At 32.7% G+C, this 15,523-nt stretch overlaps 1 protein-coding gene across 1 annotated transcript; it reads left to right on the forward strand.

Moving 5' to 3' along the window:
- The first annotated feature begins 2,622 nt into the window (after nt 1-2,622).
- LOC143588688 (protein FAR1-RELATED SEQUENCE 5-like) lies at nt 2,623-4,360 on the forward strand. The gene is made up of 5 exons (XM_077069626.1): nt 2,623-3,005; nt 3,091-3,286; nt 3,335-3,349; nt 3,456-4,016; nt 4,277-4,360. Exons 1-5 carry the CDS (start codon nt 2,623-2,625, stop codon nt 4,358-4,360), a joined length of 1,239 nt encoding a protein of 412 aa, XP_076925741.1.
- The last annotated feature ends 11,163 nt before the right edge of the window (nt 4,361-15,523 follow it).

The following is a 15,523-nucleotide window of genomic DNA, read 5'->3' on the forward strand; positions in this document are numbered from 1 at the left end:
GGGTATTTCAAGATTTATTGGGTAGGTGTTGGTGGCTGTTTTGAATGTTACCGAGAGAAAGAAAATGGGAGTTAGGGGGTTGATGGTGGCGAGAGAGAGCGAGAGAGGTTTATATATATATATATATATATAAAGGATATAATACACTAATGGTTTATCGCACATTACGTACGCGATTATATTGAAAGTAGATCGTAAGTTTTTATAATCTGATGTCGTAACTTAACATAAGGGTAGGATTGTGTTTTTACATCATTTAAAAATTCAACAAATACAACGTCGCTACTAAATTTAGAAACGGTTTCTATTATACTTTGTTTCCATAAACCGTTTTTGCGTGATTAATTGAGATTACGATTTTGGCGATTTCGGCGATTTGCTGATTTTGTTTCTTTTTCTATCGGACGTGATGTATTCCGATCATCAAAGTAAGTATATTTAGATTTTGATTAGAGGTGATTAGCTGAATTGATAGTCTATTTTTTGTTGAGTTGGTAGTCGATTTTTTCTATTTTTGTAACCGGTAAAGTTTTTTATTTGATTAGAGGTAATTAGTTGAGAAAATATAGTAATTGTTAATCTGTTTTGTTCGATAGTATGAATTGGAATTGAACGAATTACTTATGAATTTTGAACGTGTTAATTAAAAATAGGTTTTTATAGAGTGTACTGGAAATTCTGTTCAAAATGTATTATGTGTACGGATTAGAAAAACGTATAACAATTGAACGAGTTACTTAAGAACATATTAAAAACGTATTAAAATCGTTGACATAGTTATAAGAACGTACTATAAGAACGTATGAACAGAACGTGTTAATAGAACGTATTAAACGTGTAAGGACTGGAAGTGTTAACTTTTAATAGGTATGTTTAGAATCGTATACATAGAGTAATAGGAACGTATTAAAAGAACGTATTAACTTTAAATAGGTTTTAACTTCTTTTTGTTTGTGTATATTTACCTGTCTTATTAGGGCCTTTACCAGAGGATGTCGTACCACAAGTGAATGCCTCTATTAAACCTATTAAAGGAATGGCATCTGAATCTAATGATGTTCAGGTATTTTGTATATATATTAGTATGTTAATTATGTAGTTTTGTTTAGTATATTGTTAGAACTTTGATACTTCATACGTGTTTTTGTATTTCAGGTCATTGATCGTTAAAAATGCTAAATTGGAGACTTGTACGGGCATGGAATTATATCTCAGGAATACCGTAGCATAAATTGAAGTCTTAGGAAGTGTTAGAAGGATTCGGGAAGAGTTTGGATGAGAAACCTAAAGCCGATGCTAAAACTGAACAAGATGGGTTCACAAAAAGCAACCAGGAAGTAAAACGAGCATATTCTGGGCTAGAAAATGAGTTACGGGACCCATAGTATATGAATTTTGGGTTTCTCGACGAGAGGAATCCAAATATGAAGTTATTTTAGACCATCGCGTTTCCTAAACCATCGCGATGCGCGATGGTTCCCAAAAACGGGAAAGTTAGGGTTTTTGTTTAAAACATGTTTTGACGACCCCTAATCGATTCCATCCAGTTTCATTCAGTTTCCAGAGCATTTTTGGAGGAGAATAGCTGCCCACCATCACTTCCATTCATCTCAAGGCCATAGATATGATCCAAATCATCAGAATCGAAGATCGAGAGATGCCGAGACGCGGCTAGATCCTTCGAGTCATATCCGGGATGTATAGTTTATAATCTTTCAGTTTATTTCTCATGTACTAGAACAACTAATTGTAATTGTTTTGATGTTAATCTATGAGTATTGATGTTTAGTATGTTCGTACAATCAGTCGGTTTAGGTTTATTTTGATCAGAACGATTAGTTTGTCGATTGCTATAATAATTGCTCATAGGATTGTTTGACCTGTTAATTGCAATAAAGCATACGTTTGCCCTTAGTTAATTCACACTGGCAGGGACTGTTTGATAACCAGTGCCGTGTGTTAGCAAGCGTAGATGCCTAAGGTTTAACCGGTTAGTCAGTCTGTTGTTGACACGAGATAATTAATCTGTTAGGTTGCATGAGATTGCTGTTAGTTACTTACTTGAATTCCCGGGTGTGATTTGCTTTGTTTATTGATTGAATTTTTGATTAATTATTTTCTTGTTATTAAAATCCAATCAATTGCTAGTGTGATCAGCACTGTTGACCGTTACTTCATAATTCTAGAAACTAGTTGCACATTACACTGACCACATACTCCTGGTGGATACGATACCTGACTTACCCTAGCTACTTAGGTTAATTAGGTTTTTGCATGACTCAAATTAACGACGGTCATCATCTATTGATCTTGCATATGATTTTTATTGTGAATATGCAAAGAAAGCTGGTTTTTGTGTTCCTAAAAGGTTCATACATGAATGATGGTATATTAAAGTCTAAGTATTTCACATGTTCAAAAGAAGGTCATAAACCTCCAAAGAGTTATGATTCAATGGATGATAAAGATAGTTCAAAAAGACCATATTATAAAAGGAGGAAGAGACCATCAATTCGGTGTGGTTGTAAAGCTCAAATTTTTTTGAAATCTGTGGATGGTATTAAGTTTGAAATAAATGAATTTGTGGAAGAACATAATCATGCAATGGTAGAATAAGAAGATATGCATTTTGTTCGATCTAATAGGAAGTTAACTCATGTGCAAGAAGATATCTTATATGAGCTGTCAATATTAAATTTAGGCCCAGTTAAGGAATTTAATATTCTTAGGACAAAGTATGGAGGTTTTGAAGAAGTTGGGGCTTCAAAAGATGATTGTAAGAATTTTAAACAAAGGTTAAATTGTTTTATTGGCGAGTTTGATGCTGAAATGGTTGTCCAAAGATTAAGTGGAAAGAAAAGATGCAATGACGAATTTTCTTTTGCATACACTGTTAATGATAATGGTGAGTTGACTCGTTTGTTTTGGGCTGATGAGATTTCAAAGAAAAATTATTTGGCATTTGGAGATGTTATCGCATTCGATGCTACTTTCAAGACCAATAAGTGCGTGATTTTAATTTTGTTTTTACTCTTCAAAATTTTATACTTGATTTTTATACTATTTGACTTTTTATGCTATTTTTTATAGGTACAAGATGGTTTTTGTGCCTTTTACTGCTATTGATAATCATTGCCGGAATATAACAATTGGTGCTGGGTTGTTATCATCAGAATCTATTGAATCATATACATGGCTTTTGAAAGTTTTTCTTGATTCATTTGGTGTCGCTCCAAAGGTTGTTGTTACTGATCAAGATCCGGCTATGAAGCAAGCAATTGCATCGGTCTTCTCAAACGCATAACATAAGTTGTGTATGTGGCATATTATGAAGAAACTTGCTGACAAGGTAATGATAGAACGTATTAACGGCGAAAGAACGTATTAACGATGATAGACCGTATTAGCATAGGTTTTTTTGTTAACACTAATTTTTTATGTTTTTTTTACTGTAGGTTGATGTTACCCTTTGCAACAATGAAGACTTTAAATGGAAAATTTGTGACATTGTGTGGACTGATTCAATTTCTCAATTCGAATTTGAGACAAAATGGCAGCTTATAATGAAGGAATATGATCTTGAGTCTAATAAATGGTTGATTGACAATTTTGATATGAGATACGATTGGATACCAGCTTATTATAGGGATGAACCGTTATATGGTCTCATGCATACTACATCAAGATTGGAGAGTGAAAATCATTTTTTTTGTCAAGTTTCTAACTCACAATTATCACTTGTTGAGTTTTTTAGATTTTTTGATAGTATGGAGATTCAAAGGCATAACTGTAGGAAAAATGATTATGATACAAGGTATACGCATCCTGAATTAGTAAGTGAAAGTCCTATTGAGCAAGAAGCAGAACTGATGTATACAAGGGCAATTTTTAATGATTTTCAAGACGAAATGTATCACATTCGAAGCGGTGTCGCGTCTCTTAAGTCAACTGAAGAAGGATATTATTTGAAGTTTTCCATCTTCGACTTTAATGCATATGTACCAGGATGTTTGGAGGTAAGATTTAATTAATTTATACATAATTTATTATTTTTATTGTTTTAAAGTTGTTGTCTGATAAAAGACTATATTAGCAAAGCGTATTGACATAAGGGTATATTTGTCTTCAAACATTTTCATACAAAATTATAAAAAAGCGTTTTAGCAAAACGTATTAGAGGCAAAATCAAAAATATGGAGTGTTGATGAATCAAAAACGTATTAGCAAAACGTTTTATACATGTCTAAGTTTTGCTATTGATTTTTTTAATGATAAGGTGTTGATTAAGAAGGATGGTGAAGATGGAGTAGATTCAATTGTGTCATTCGGTTATTGTGTCGTCACATTCTTTACGTTTTAAATTTGTTTCGAGTAAAAAGATTTCCTTAAAAGTACATTTTGGATCGTTGGAAGAGAGATGCGGGTGTAAATATTAGAACGGCTCCAATTTCAAATTTGGGTAATGAGAAGAATTTGAAAGTTAAGGAGATTTCAAGGGAAATAACATTGGCCGGTGAGTATCTTATAAACAGCTATGTCACAGACATTGATTAACTTACAAAAGTTAGGGATCAAATGAATATTATGATCCAAAAAGCAAATGAGACACGATACCAAAGGACTTCTTTGTCAAAAAGGGACAGATTTGCAGCAGTTTTAGGATATGATCAACCGTCAGAGGTGACCGTCCGTGTGCCGAGTGGAATAAGAAACAAGGGTCGTGGGTCACATAAAAGGATTAAATATCAGAAAGAGATAGCCATAGGTCGATCTGGGAAGAAACATAAAGAACGCAAGGTGTGTAATTTGTCTGGTCATACAGCAAAACATGTCCAGGACTTTTTTTAAAAAAATAGTTTGTATCTGCTTTGACCTTAATTTCTGAGGGTTGTTTTTTTTATCCTACCACGTTGTTGAACTGATTATTATTTTTTTAATCATATATCTGTTAGTTTGTTTAAAATGTTTTAAGTTTATATAGAACGTATTAGCATAATATTTGTATTCTGGTTGTAGACAAACCATTCTTAAAACGTATTAGCAGAATACTTAAAACGTTTTAAGGTTGAAACTGTTTTCCAAAATACATTCTTATACTACATCCAAAAACACCTTACAAAAGAAACAGAACAAAACAACACCACAAAATACATTATCAAACAAACCAAGAAACAAACCATCCCCTACTTGTTGTCGAGTATATCTTTTGCTCCCTCAAGCTTTGATATCTTGTTAACCGAAACCATGTGAGCTGTTTTTTCAAGGATGACTTGAAGTCGTCCATAGCATGAGGCTTGGTGCTCAAAGTAGGTCATGGCTTCGTTCTTGAAAGAGCTATCAGGTTGGTTCTTTAGTTTTTGATGAAGGTTACTCGTCTTTGTTGCTTCTTCCGACAAGCGCTCCTTGGTTTCTTCAATAACACCTAGACGATGCTCATCTTTCTTTAACTCCAGGTTTATCCTGGCCCTTAGTATGCTTTTCATGGTAGAATTAGCGGAATCCATTTTTTAATATGTGTTTGTGTTGTATGTGTATTTTGGGGTGTCTGGCCCTGTTTTTATATTTGATTCTCTAGTTGAGTTATAATTTTGGTTGTTGAATGAAGTTATTGTTGTGCTTTATCTTTTAACATCTGAATTAAGCATCATTACCTCTACATATGTCTTTTCATCTAGCATCATATTCTTTCCATTTTTTAATTCTTGGTAGATGATCGTATTAATTGAATGTATTAAAGGAATGTTCAATCAAAATTCATTTTCTATTAAAGTTTAAATCTTATCATTTTATACTTTCTCTTTTTGAAGTTTAATAAAAATTCATTTTCTATTTGAGTTTAAATTATTGAGTATTAATTTTTTATTGACATTTGTTTTTATATTGAAGTTTAATTGAACGTTTAATCAAAATAAATTTCTATTGTATGTTTGTGTTGTCTGCCCTTGTTTAAAGTTTTAATTTTTAAACATTTAGTTATAAACTTGGCTGTTGAAAGTAAGTTATTGTAATGTTAACTTTTAATTTAGTTATAATTATATATGGGTATCATTTCACTATTTGTTGTTATTTTAGGCACAATTACATTTGTATTTTTTAATAAGTTTGGCAGTTGAACGTATTAATTAAATGTTTAATTAATTTATATTTGTCTGGAATTTAAAAGATTTCAAACATTTTGGCTGTTTTAATTAATTTATATTTCAAACGTATAATTTACTTTCCCAATAATTCATTTACATTTAATAAACGTTTTATTAAAGGATCTTCACGTTTTTCAAATTTTATTTTATTACTGTTTTGAAAGATCCACACGTTTTGGCTGCTTCTGAAATGTTAATCAATTTTAACCACACAATTTTTCTACCACAATTACACACTACAAATTAAAGGCGCCATACATTTGCACCACACTATTTCACCAAATCACAAACCTTATCAACAAAAATGGAGTGCGAACGTTCGTTGTCTTCATCATCTTCTTCTTCATCTGTCAAGACTTGTTGCTAAAAAGGATAAAAGATCAGATCCGTGAAGATTCAAAAAACCGTGACGCTTTGCAGGATCAGTTAATCAAAGATGCTGGTGTTAACATGGAAATGAGGGATGAAATAACGAAATTGCTGGTAAACATGCCTGGTAGTACTATTAATTATCTTTGCGCTTTATTTTTGGTTGACACAGGGAAAAAAGAAGTTGATGAGCTGAAAGAGTTGTACAAGGCGATAAAGCTTCTAAACTGCTCTATTTAATTGAAGCTTGACTTTCTCAAAGCTGTCATGTAACGAATCGACTTATACTTGAATATTTTGTGTGGTTTTATGATAGTAGGCTCTATGTTTTCCAACTGTTTGTTTTGAGTTTTTGTCTGTTGTGTTTATGTATTTTCATATACAACCTATTGTTATGAATTTTCATATAAGTTATTGTATTTATGGGTTTTTATCAGGATTTATTATCTAATTTTGTGTTTGTGTTGAACATGTTCAGATACCGATATATGTATAAAAAGTATGAAAAGTTAGAACGTATTAGAGGAACATATAAACGTTCCTCTAACAATACAGACTGTAAAGCTTAGAAGGTTTTCAAATCAAATCCAACAAACAAAATTAAAAAACTTAAAAACGTATTAGTCGAACGTTTTAGATAAACTACTTAAACACAATCAAGATTTAAAAAAGCAAAAAACTTCTATTCTTCCTGTCTCTTCTCGATTAAATTGTATATATTCTTCAATTTCAACTTGTCACGGTCACCTTCTCTATCACGTTCGTTATACTTTTTTGCTGACTTGATTAACTTGTCTCTGACAGTGTTGATTTCCGAGAGTAACATTTTAGACAAGTATTTTACCCTTAAATCGTTTAGTTGCTTTTTTTGTCTTGGTGACTCTTTATAAAAACCAGATGACCATGGATGCGTCCCCTTGTATGTTTTCATGTGTCTTATAGCAAAGATCCCGCAATCCTTCACATTGTTTTTTGTTCTCCATTCCATTTCCAATCTTTTTATAACAGCAATTTCCAATCTTTGAACGATAGGATACTTGTTTTTCTTTAAGTACATGCAAAAAATATCCCTTTAAGGGGGGATTAAATAATATTAGTTTCACTCTAAGGAGGCATTAAAGAATATTAAATCAGCAATATTTTTAATCGAAAAAAAATATTTACCAGTTTATCTTGTATCCCTTGGTATCTTTCATGAAAAGAATATTTAACAGCTGCTGTTTTCTCCTCAACCGTGTCATTCTTAACGGTTTCTGGTATTTCCCCGTTCATCATGTTGTCTATCAGCTCGATTGTTCCTGTTTTCAAATTGAAAACTACCAAATAGAAATGGTATTCGAATAATACAGGCACGATAAACAAGGTAACAACTTGAAGAGACTTGTAATTATTGTTCCGCATAAACTTCTCAAGGTTATCAGTGAAAATTTCCAGCATTTGAATGTCGTTGGCAGTACCTTCTTCGTCATAGTAGTGAATCGGCTACACATACAAAAAAAATTATTAACGTTGATTTTTTTTTTTAAAATATATATAGAATTCAATACGGAATACTTACTATAAGTGTAGATGTTGCAAAAAACCGTAAAGATGATGCTTTCTCATCCCTCTTCCTTTCTTCATAGTTTAACAGTTCCGTAAAAATGTCCATTGCACCAGCTGAAATGTATACATCAGGGTAAAAGCATTCAAAGACAAACTTGAAACATTCTGTGAATTTTGACTTGTAAATGATCCCCATCTTATTTTCCTCTGATAGTTCAGAAAAAATGTAACGCGCAACAATCCTCTCATCAGTTGTTACTTTTTCAGCCATTGCGATTTGCCTATGTAGGTAAGGTGATTTCAATGCAGGAGGTAGTTTTTTCTCTCTTGCTTCTCTTTGTACCACTTCCAAATTAATGTCACGTGGTGATGTAGGAGATGTAGCCTTAAGCGGTATAATCTTCGACTTTGATGTTGGTGTTGCAAACGTTGGTGATTGATGTAAAAATGGACAATTCATTATCACTGAATCCAAAACTTGATTGTCATAATCATAATTTTCTTCAATTTCAACATTAACAAGTCTTGCAATAAATTAAGTTATATTTTTACATGAGGGTTTAAACTTTTTAAACGTATAAATCTTTCAATACCTTCATTATCTATATTTCCAATATTCTTTTCAACAACTTTATTTAATTCTTCCATTTCTGTAACTGCATATTTTTTTTTATCAGAAAAATAATTTTACAGTGTAATATGAAATACCCTTTTTAATTTGACTAACCTTGAACGAAATCGTTTTGATGTGTTTCAACATCATCTTTAACACTTGAATTAGTACATTTGGCAACATCATTGTCTCCAACTTCTTTATTTAACTCTTCAATCTCTGTAACTGCAAAAATAATTTTTTTGGTCAACGTAATTTGTGGGTTTTTAATTTTTTTTTATTTATATAAAATTAATATTTTTTAGTCAACAACCTGAAATGATCTCATCATCATCTGTTTCACCATTATCTCTGTCACCTTCTTTTGAACATATAGGCAAAACGTATAAGAATATATTAGCATTACCATTACGAACTAAATAATCAGACTGTATAAGTAAGAATTTTTTTATGTTTATACCTTGCTCTTTGTTATCCACCTTTGGATCAGCAACACAATGTCTTTGTTCATCATCTTCGAATGAGACTCCTGGATTTTGAAATGCACCTTCGGCAGAACGTACAAGAATAATATTATATAAGCATTACCATTATTAACTAAATACTCAGAATGTATACCTTGGTCTTTGTTATCCACCTTGGGATATGCAACACAATCTCTTTGTTCGTCACCATCGATTGAGGCCTTTGGATTTTCAAGTACATATTCGGATAAGCGTTGTTATTATGAACTACTAAGAATGTGTAATTGGAAAGAATTTAGTCACCTTGAGCATTATCATCTCCTTCCGTTAAGACCTCTTTGTTACCCACATTTGTTTCAACTACTAGATTGTTAACAACATCCTTTTCTTGAAAAAGTATTAGGAAAACGTATAATTATAGGCACTTACAAAAATGTATTAAGAAAACGTATAAGCATTTTATACCTTGTTGTAACACTTGGTTGTCAACTGCATCCTCCTTTTCCGTAAAACGTATTAGAAAAAACGTATAAGCATGTGCATTCACAAAAACGGATTAATAAAACGTATATAAGTATATTATACCCTTTACTCTTTTACCCACATCTGTTTGACCTCCTTGATTGTCTGCAGCAGACTTTTCTGGAAAACGTATTAGGAAAACGTGTAAGCATATGTAGCTACAAAACGTATTAGGATATTATACTTGGTTCTATGTTACAAACATTTTTCCAACTCCTTGCTTGTCAACATCCTCCCTTTCTGTAAAAAGTATTAGAAAAAACGTATAAGCATGTGTATTCACAAAAACTGATTAACAAAACGTATAAGTATATCATACCTTTTACTCTGTTACTCACATCTGTTTCGCCTCCTTGATTGTCTGCAGCAGCCTTTTCTGGAGAACGTATTAGGAAAACGTGTAAGCATATGTACCCACAAAACGTATTAACAAAACGTTTTAGTATATCATACCTATTACTATGTTACACACATCTTTTCCAACTCCTTGATTGTCAACATCATAATTTTCTGGAAAACGTATTACGAAAACGTATAAGCATTTGTATTTAGAAAAACTAAGCAGGAAAACGTATAAAGAAAACGTATTAGCATATTATACCTTTCTCAACATATGTACGAATATCTTCTTCGTTCATTGACAGATCAACTGCTGCAACTATATAACAAAGGTGTCAGTTTATTGGATTTAATTCGTATTAGGAAAACGTATTATGTTACCTAATTTGTTTAAACCTCCTTCTTTTTGACTTTGACTTTGACTTTCATATGATTTTTTATTGAACTTGGCTTCCCAAGCACAACACTTATCAAATAACCATATATTTTATCCATATTTTGTCTTCCCTTTCATCACCAACTCGTTTATTTCAGAGACAATTTTATCAAATTCTTCTAACTTTTTGTCCAATTCTTCATTCCATTTCTACAATAAAAATTAATGTAACGAATTATAATTTTTTTGTCAATATATAAAAAAATTTTATCGTTAGAAGTTTTACCTTCTCCTCATCGGTAAATGGTTTTCTAGGCAAATATGCTGACAAACCAGACAATTGTAGAGGGGTAGTATAGTAGTCTATTATTTCTTATGTTGATGTCCCTATAGGCATCTGGAAATCTAATGGTGAATTGTTGTCATAACAATCATAATCTTCAAAACTGTTATCATTCTGTTTATCAATTATCAACTCTAATATATCTCTTTTACTCTGTTTCTCCAAATCATCAGCTGCTTGTTTCTTCTCTTTCTCCAACTCATCAGCTGCTTGTTTCTTTTGTTTCTCCAAATCATCAACTGCTTAATTCTTCCTTTTCTCCAACTCATGAGCTACTTGTTTATTTTGTTTCTCCAATTCATCAGCTGCATGTTTCTTCTTTTTCTCCAATACATCAGCTGATTGTTTCTTTTTTTTCTCCAACACATCAGCTGCTTGTTTCTTCTCTTTCTCAACCTCATTAGGTGCTTGTTTCTTCTGTTTCTCAACTTCATTAGCTGCTTGTTTCATCTGTTTTTTCATTCTGTTATGCTTTGCCTTTTCTTTTCCCACTCTTTCATTTTCAGTTGCTTCAGCATTTTCCCCTGTAGTAGCAGTAACATACAGTTATTATAGAATAAATATTTTGTAAAGCATATTATAGTACTTGATTCTTCCTTGTCATCCTCATTATTAGTTAACGGACCATTATTGTACAAGTGGCTATCCATGGTAAAAAGAGTTTTCGTTGTTATGTAGCTAATTGCTGGTGTTTTTATTGGGTCCCCAAACGCCCCATGACGTCTCTGATACTCGTGTGTGTATAGTTGTAAGACCTCGAAACCCGGGAATCCTACAGTTGGCAAAGGACGAAACATGAAAGGAATTTGAAACATGAAATGTGTCTTCTGCCATTTCTTTTGTTAAAGGACGTCTATTGAAACAACGTTTAAACATAAATGACGTCTTTTGCCATTTTGTATTGAAGTTCTCTAATGTCATAAGTTTCTTGATGTCAAATTATCAATATCTTGAGCTCAACTCGTGAGAATTTTATAAACGCGACCTCCCCATGTGAATAGTTTTATGAGCCAAGGCTCAACCATTTATGATTTATCAATTGTTCAACTACTGTTAAAATATATTACTGATCAATTTAATATCAAACTTTTCTTTTCTTTCATGTATCTAACTCGAGTTCAGCACCAAGTCTGCCTCTACGGCCCAAATCCTTAGCCCAGTACATCTTCAGCCCTTCTAGATGCATGTTCTCGGCCTTGAGCCTCTGCTTCGTATGTGCTTCTTTTCTGTCAATGACACCCGAATTCGTGTCGGTTTACATCGCAACGTGAGGTTTTTCATTTTAAATATGCTAATTTTTTGTATTTGGGCGTTGACGAATCTAATTTTTGGTTTAGTTCCAGACTTCCAGTGCGGTAACCCAATACCAACCGAATTCGAGTTGACTCGCAGTCGCACGGGTTTTAACAACAAAATGCATGTCGTTTTAAAAATAATTTGTATCATAAATTATACAAATGTCAATAATATTTTAAATGTTTACTTTTGGTTTTGGGTTTATTGTCGTTATACTAACGAACCTGACTATCAATCGAATTTGCATCGTTGTGCCACCGCAATGCGATAAATATGTTACCCAACTTATAACCAAAGTATATGGCCAGCACTACAAAATAAGTTTTTTATTACTTTAATGCTTTTTTTTTCGCTTTAAATATGTGTACATATATATTTTTTTGTTTGTTTTTGTTCGGTTCCTTCCACGAACTTAACCGTCAACGATCAAATTTTAATTGACTAGCCGGCGCAATGTTCGGAGTTTACTGACCGAATAAAAGCCGTTTTAAGTATGTTATTTTTTTTATCATAAGTTGTACGAATATTCTGAGGGTTTACTAATTTATTTTTTGAATTTATTGTCAGTACCATAACGAAGCTAATTGATACCAACCAAATCCATGTCACTTAGACTAGAAGTTGTACGTGTGCTGATACTGTTTTGGGCGCTCAAAGATTTATTCTTTGATTTTTGTTTCATGCCGTTATGAACTTAACTAATATTGACCAAATTTGCAGAATTGTGTCATCGCCGCAACGTGACGAGTTTTGTTAACTTGTATTATGTATACTAAAAAAATATTGTCGATGGCAATCCATATCTCTTATCAAGCCACGTGACAAGACCAGAATGTGCCACATCATCAGTTATTTATTATTGGTATTATAAAGTTATACGGCGCAATATTGTTTTGAAAGTTTGCTAGCTTATTGTCTTGTATTTGGTCCCGATACCCTATGTTTTTTTTAATTATGTTAATTTTAGTTTTTCTTTTGCCAACATCATATTTGTAATGTCTTTTTAAATATGTTAAAATTTATATACTAAGAGGGTGTTTGGGAGAGGAGCATTGCCAAACACCTTTTGCTTTTTAACAAGCAAATAGGTAACTTTTAGAAACTCACCCAAACACTCCCTAAGTTATAAGACTATAAGAGTCTTGCTACTAGTGTCATCACTCGTATCACATACGAGTGATGACACTAGTTTGCACGTTTACAAATTTACTTTTTCTTTTGCTTTGTGCTGGCACCATATATTTTTTTTACAATATGTTAAGTTTTATATATAAAAAAAAAATATTGCCAGTATCGTATTTGGTTTTTTAATATATTATTTATTATAAACTATATGAGTATAACTAATGTTTTCTGGTTGAGAGATTTTTTTTATTTAGTATGGGTATCACAAAAAACTTAACTCATACCAACCGAAGGCACATAAATCGTCGTTGCAACGTGACGTGTACAAAACTAATCTAGATTAATGCTCATTAGATTTTTGATTGCTCAAAGGATCTTTGACTAAATAATATAAAGAAATTACATAAGGGTTTACATTTAGGTTATGTGTTACGGTTTAACTATGCTAGTAAAGCATCACACCACTGCATGTAGCCAAATCGGTTTTACCTAGCCCACTCACTAACTTGGGCGTTGTGGATTAGCCATTCAATCAGTGGCGAGCTTGGACATATATGACGTGAGGGCTCGGCTCCAAGTGTATTTTAAAAAATAATAAACGAAAGGGGTCGGACTCAAAATTTCAGTCAAAAATGGGTAACTTTACATTATGTATAAATGTTTTCGGCCGAAAAAAGGATGAATTTACGCTAATAAGCAAAAAAAAAATGGAGGGGTTGCGGCCACCTCTGGCCCCAACTAAGCTACTGCTACGCCCATGTATTCAATCATGATGGCGGAGGAAATAAAGATTAAAGAAACAAAAGAAGAAAAAAAGTTTAATTGGTTGTTAGTGGGTGATCCACCTTTCATCTGTTAAAAAGCTTGTTATAATGTTAACAAATCCTCCATAACCCCCCCCCCCCCCTAAAGGACTTGGCGCCGCATAGCCACATTAAAGAGATGATGTGGTAGTCTTAACTGCAACGATAACCAACCACAACGGTCAGCCTCTGTAGTATAGAGTTCAAATCCTAAGAGTCACAAGAAATTTACGGTTAAGAGAAAATTAGCAGCTTAATTTAGTGTTTCTGAACTTATATGTTTATAACATATACGCAGTGTATGTTCTTTGTATATATATATATATAGGTTTCTTGTTTCTTGTTTTGTAATAATTCATTATGAGATAATAAACTTTTCTCTCTCTGCTTCATTTCTTCTTTTATTCTTGTCTTATCGTTTTCAACGATGACATGATATCATAGCAAGGTTGTTAGTTTTGCTCTTCGTTTCAACCTTCTTTTCTCAATTCCACCAGTTTTCTCTCTTCATCGGTTGTTTCTTCTTGATCTTTTGATTATCCTCTTTTCACCGTTCATGTATTCATTCGGATATTGATCTTGCTTCTTTCTTCAAATCCTCTTTTTCATCTCTTTCCTCTTTCTTTTCTTCATTTCGGAGTTGTTATCCGTTCAAAATTCATCAAAATTTTTCAACATGTCATGTTCTTGTTTCTGAACTTTTTCTCAAAGTTTCAGATCTTTTCTCAATTCATTTTTTCTCAATTTTTTATCATTTTCTCTTTGATCAAACTTGCACGCCGCTTAAGTTTTCCTAGCGCATAATTCTCAAAAAAACATGCTTATACGCCGTATAACATTCACGTCGCATAAGTTCTTTGTCAGCGTATATTTTATACGCCGTATAAACATATACGGTCCATAAGTCCTTTTGCTCATTCTTTTATGGGCTGCTTTATTTTGTTGTGTTTTCCTAATGGAAGCCTCGAACAGTTCTGTCATTCAAAACATGACCATCGATTCCTCGAATCCTCTTTATCTTCATCCTTCTAATCATCCCGGTTTGATTCTCGTTTCCAAATTCTTTGACGGTAATGGTCTTGGAGCTTGGAAAAGAGCAATGAGGATTGCTTTTTCAGCTAAAAACAAGCTTGATTTCATCAAAAATATTGTAACCATACCGGTTAATCAACCACATATTGCTTAATGGCAACGTTGCAATGAAATGATGATATCATGGATTCTTAACACTCTGAATCATGATATTCATGATAGTATTTTGTATCCTGAAACTGCTCAGATTCTTCGGAATGAGCTTAACTCTCGTTATGGTCAGGCAAATGGTGCTAAAATTTAACAATTGCAAAAGAATCTTTTCCAAATCAATTAAGGTAGTAGTGATATTGCTACTTATTTTGCTAAGACGAAATAGATGAGGATCAAAGGCAGATTCAGTTTCTTGTTGGCCTTGATCATATTTATGGCCTGATTAGAGTACATTTTGATGATTCAGCCCCTTCTCTCTATTAATCGTGCATATGGGATTCTCATGCAAGATGAGAAACAAAAGGAATTCACACCACCTTTGATTTCACTTCATCCTCTGCAT

Source organism: Bidens hawaiensis, unplaced genomic scaffold (genome assembly GCF_021521415.1).
Source record: "Bidens hawaiensis isolate Kalapana, Puna unplaced genomic scaffold, B.hawaiensis_p1.1 tig00036713_1, whole genome shotgun sequence".
Classification (NCBI taxonomy): domain Eukaryota; kingdom Viridiplantae; phylum Streptophyta; class Magnoliopsida; order Asterales; family Asteraceae; genus Bidens; species Bidens hawaiensis.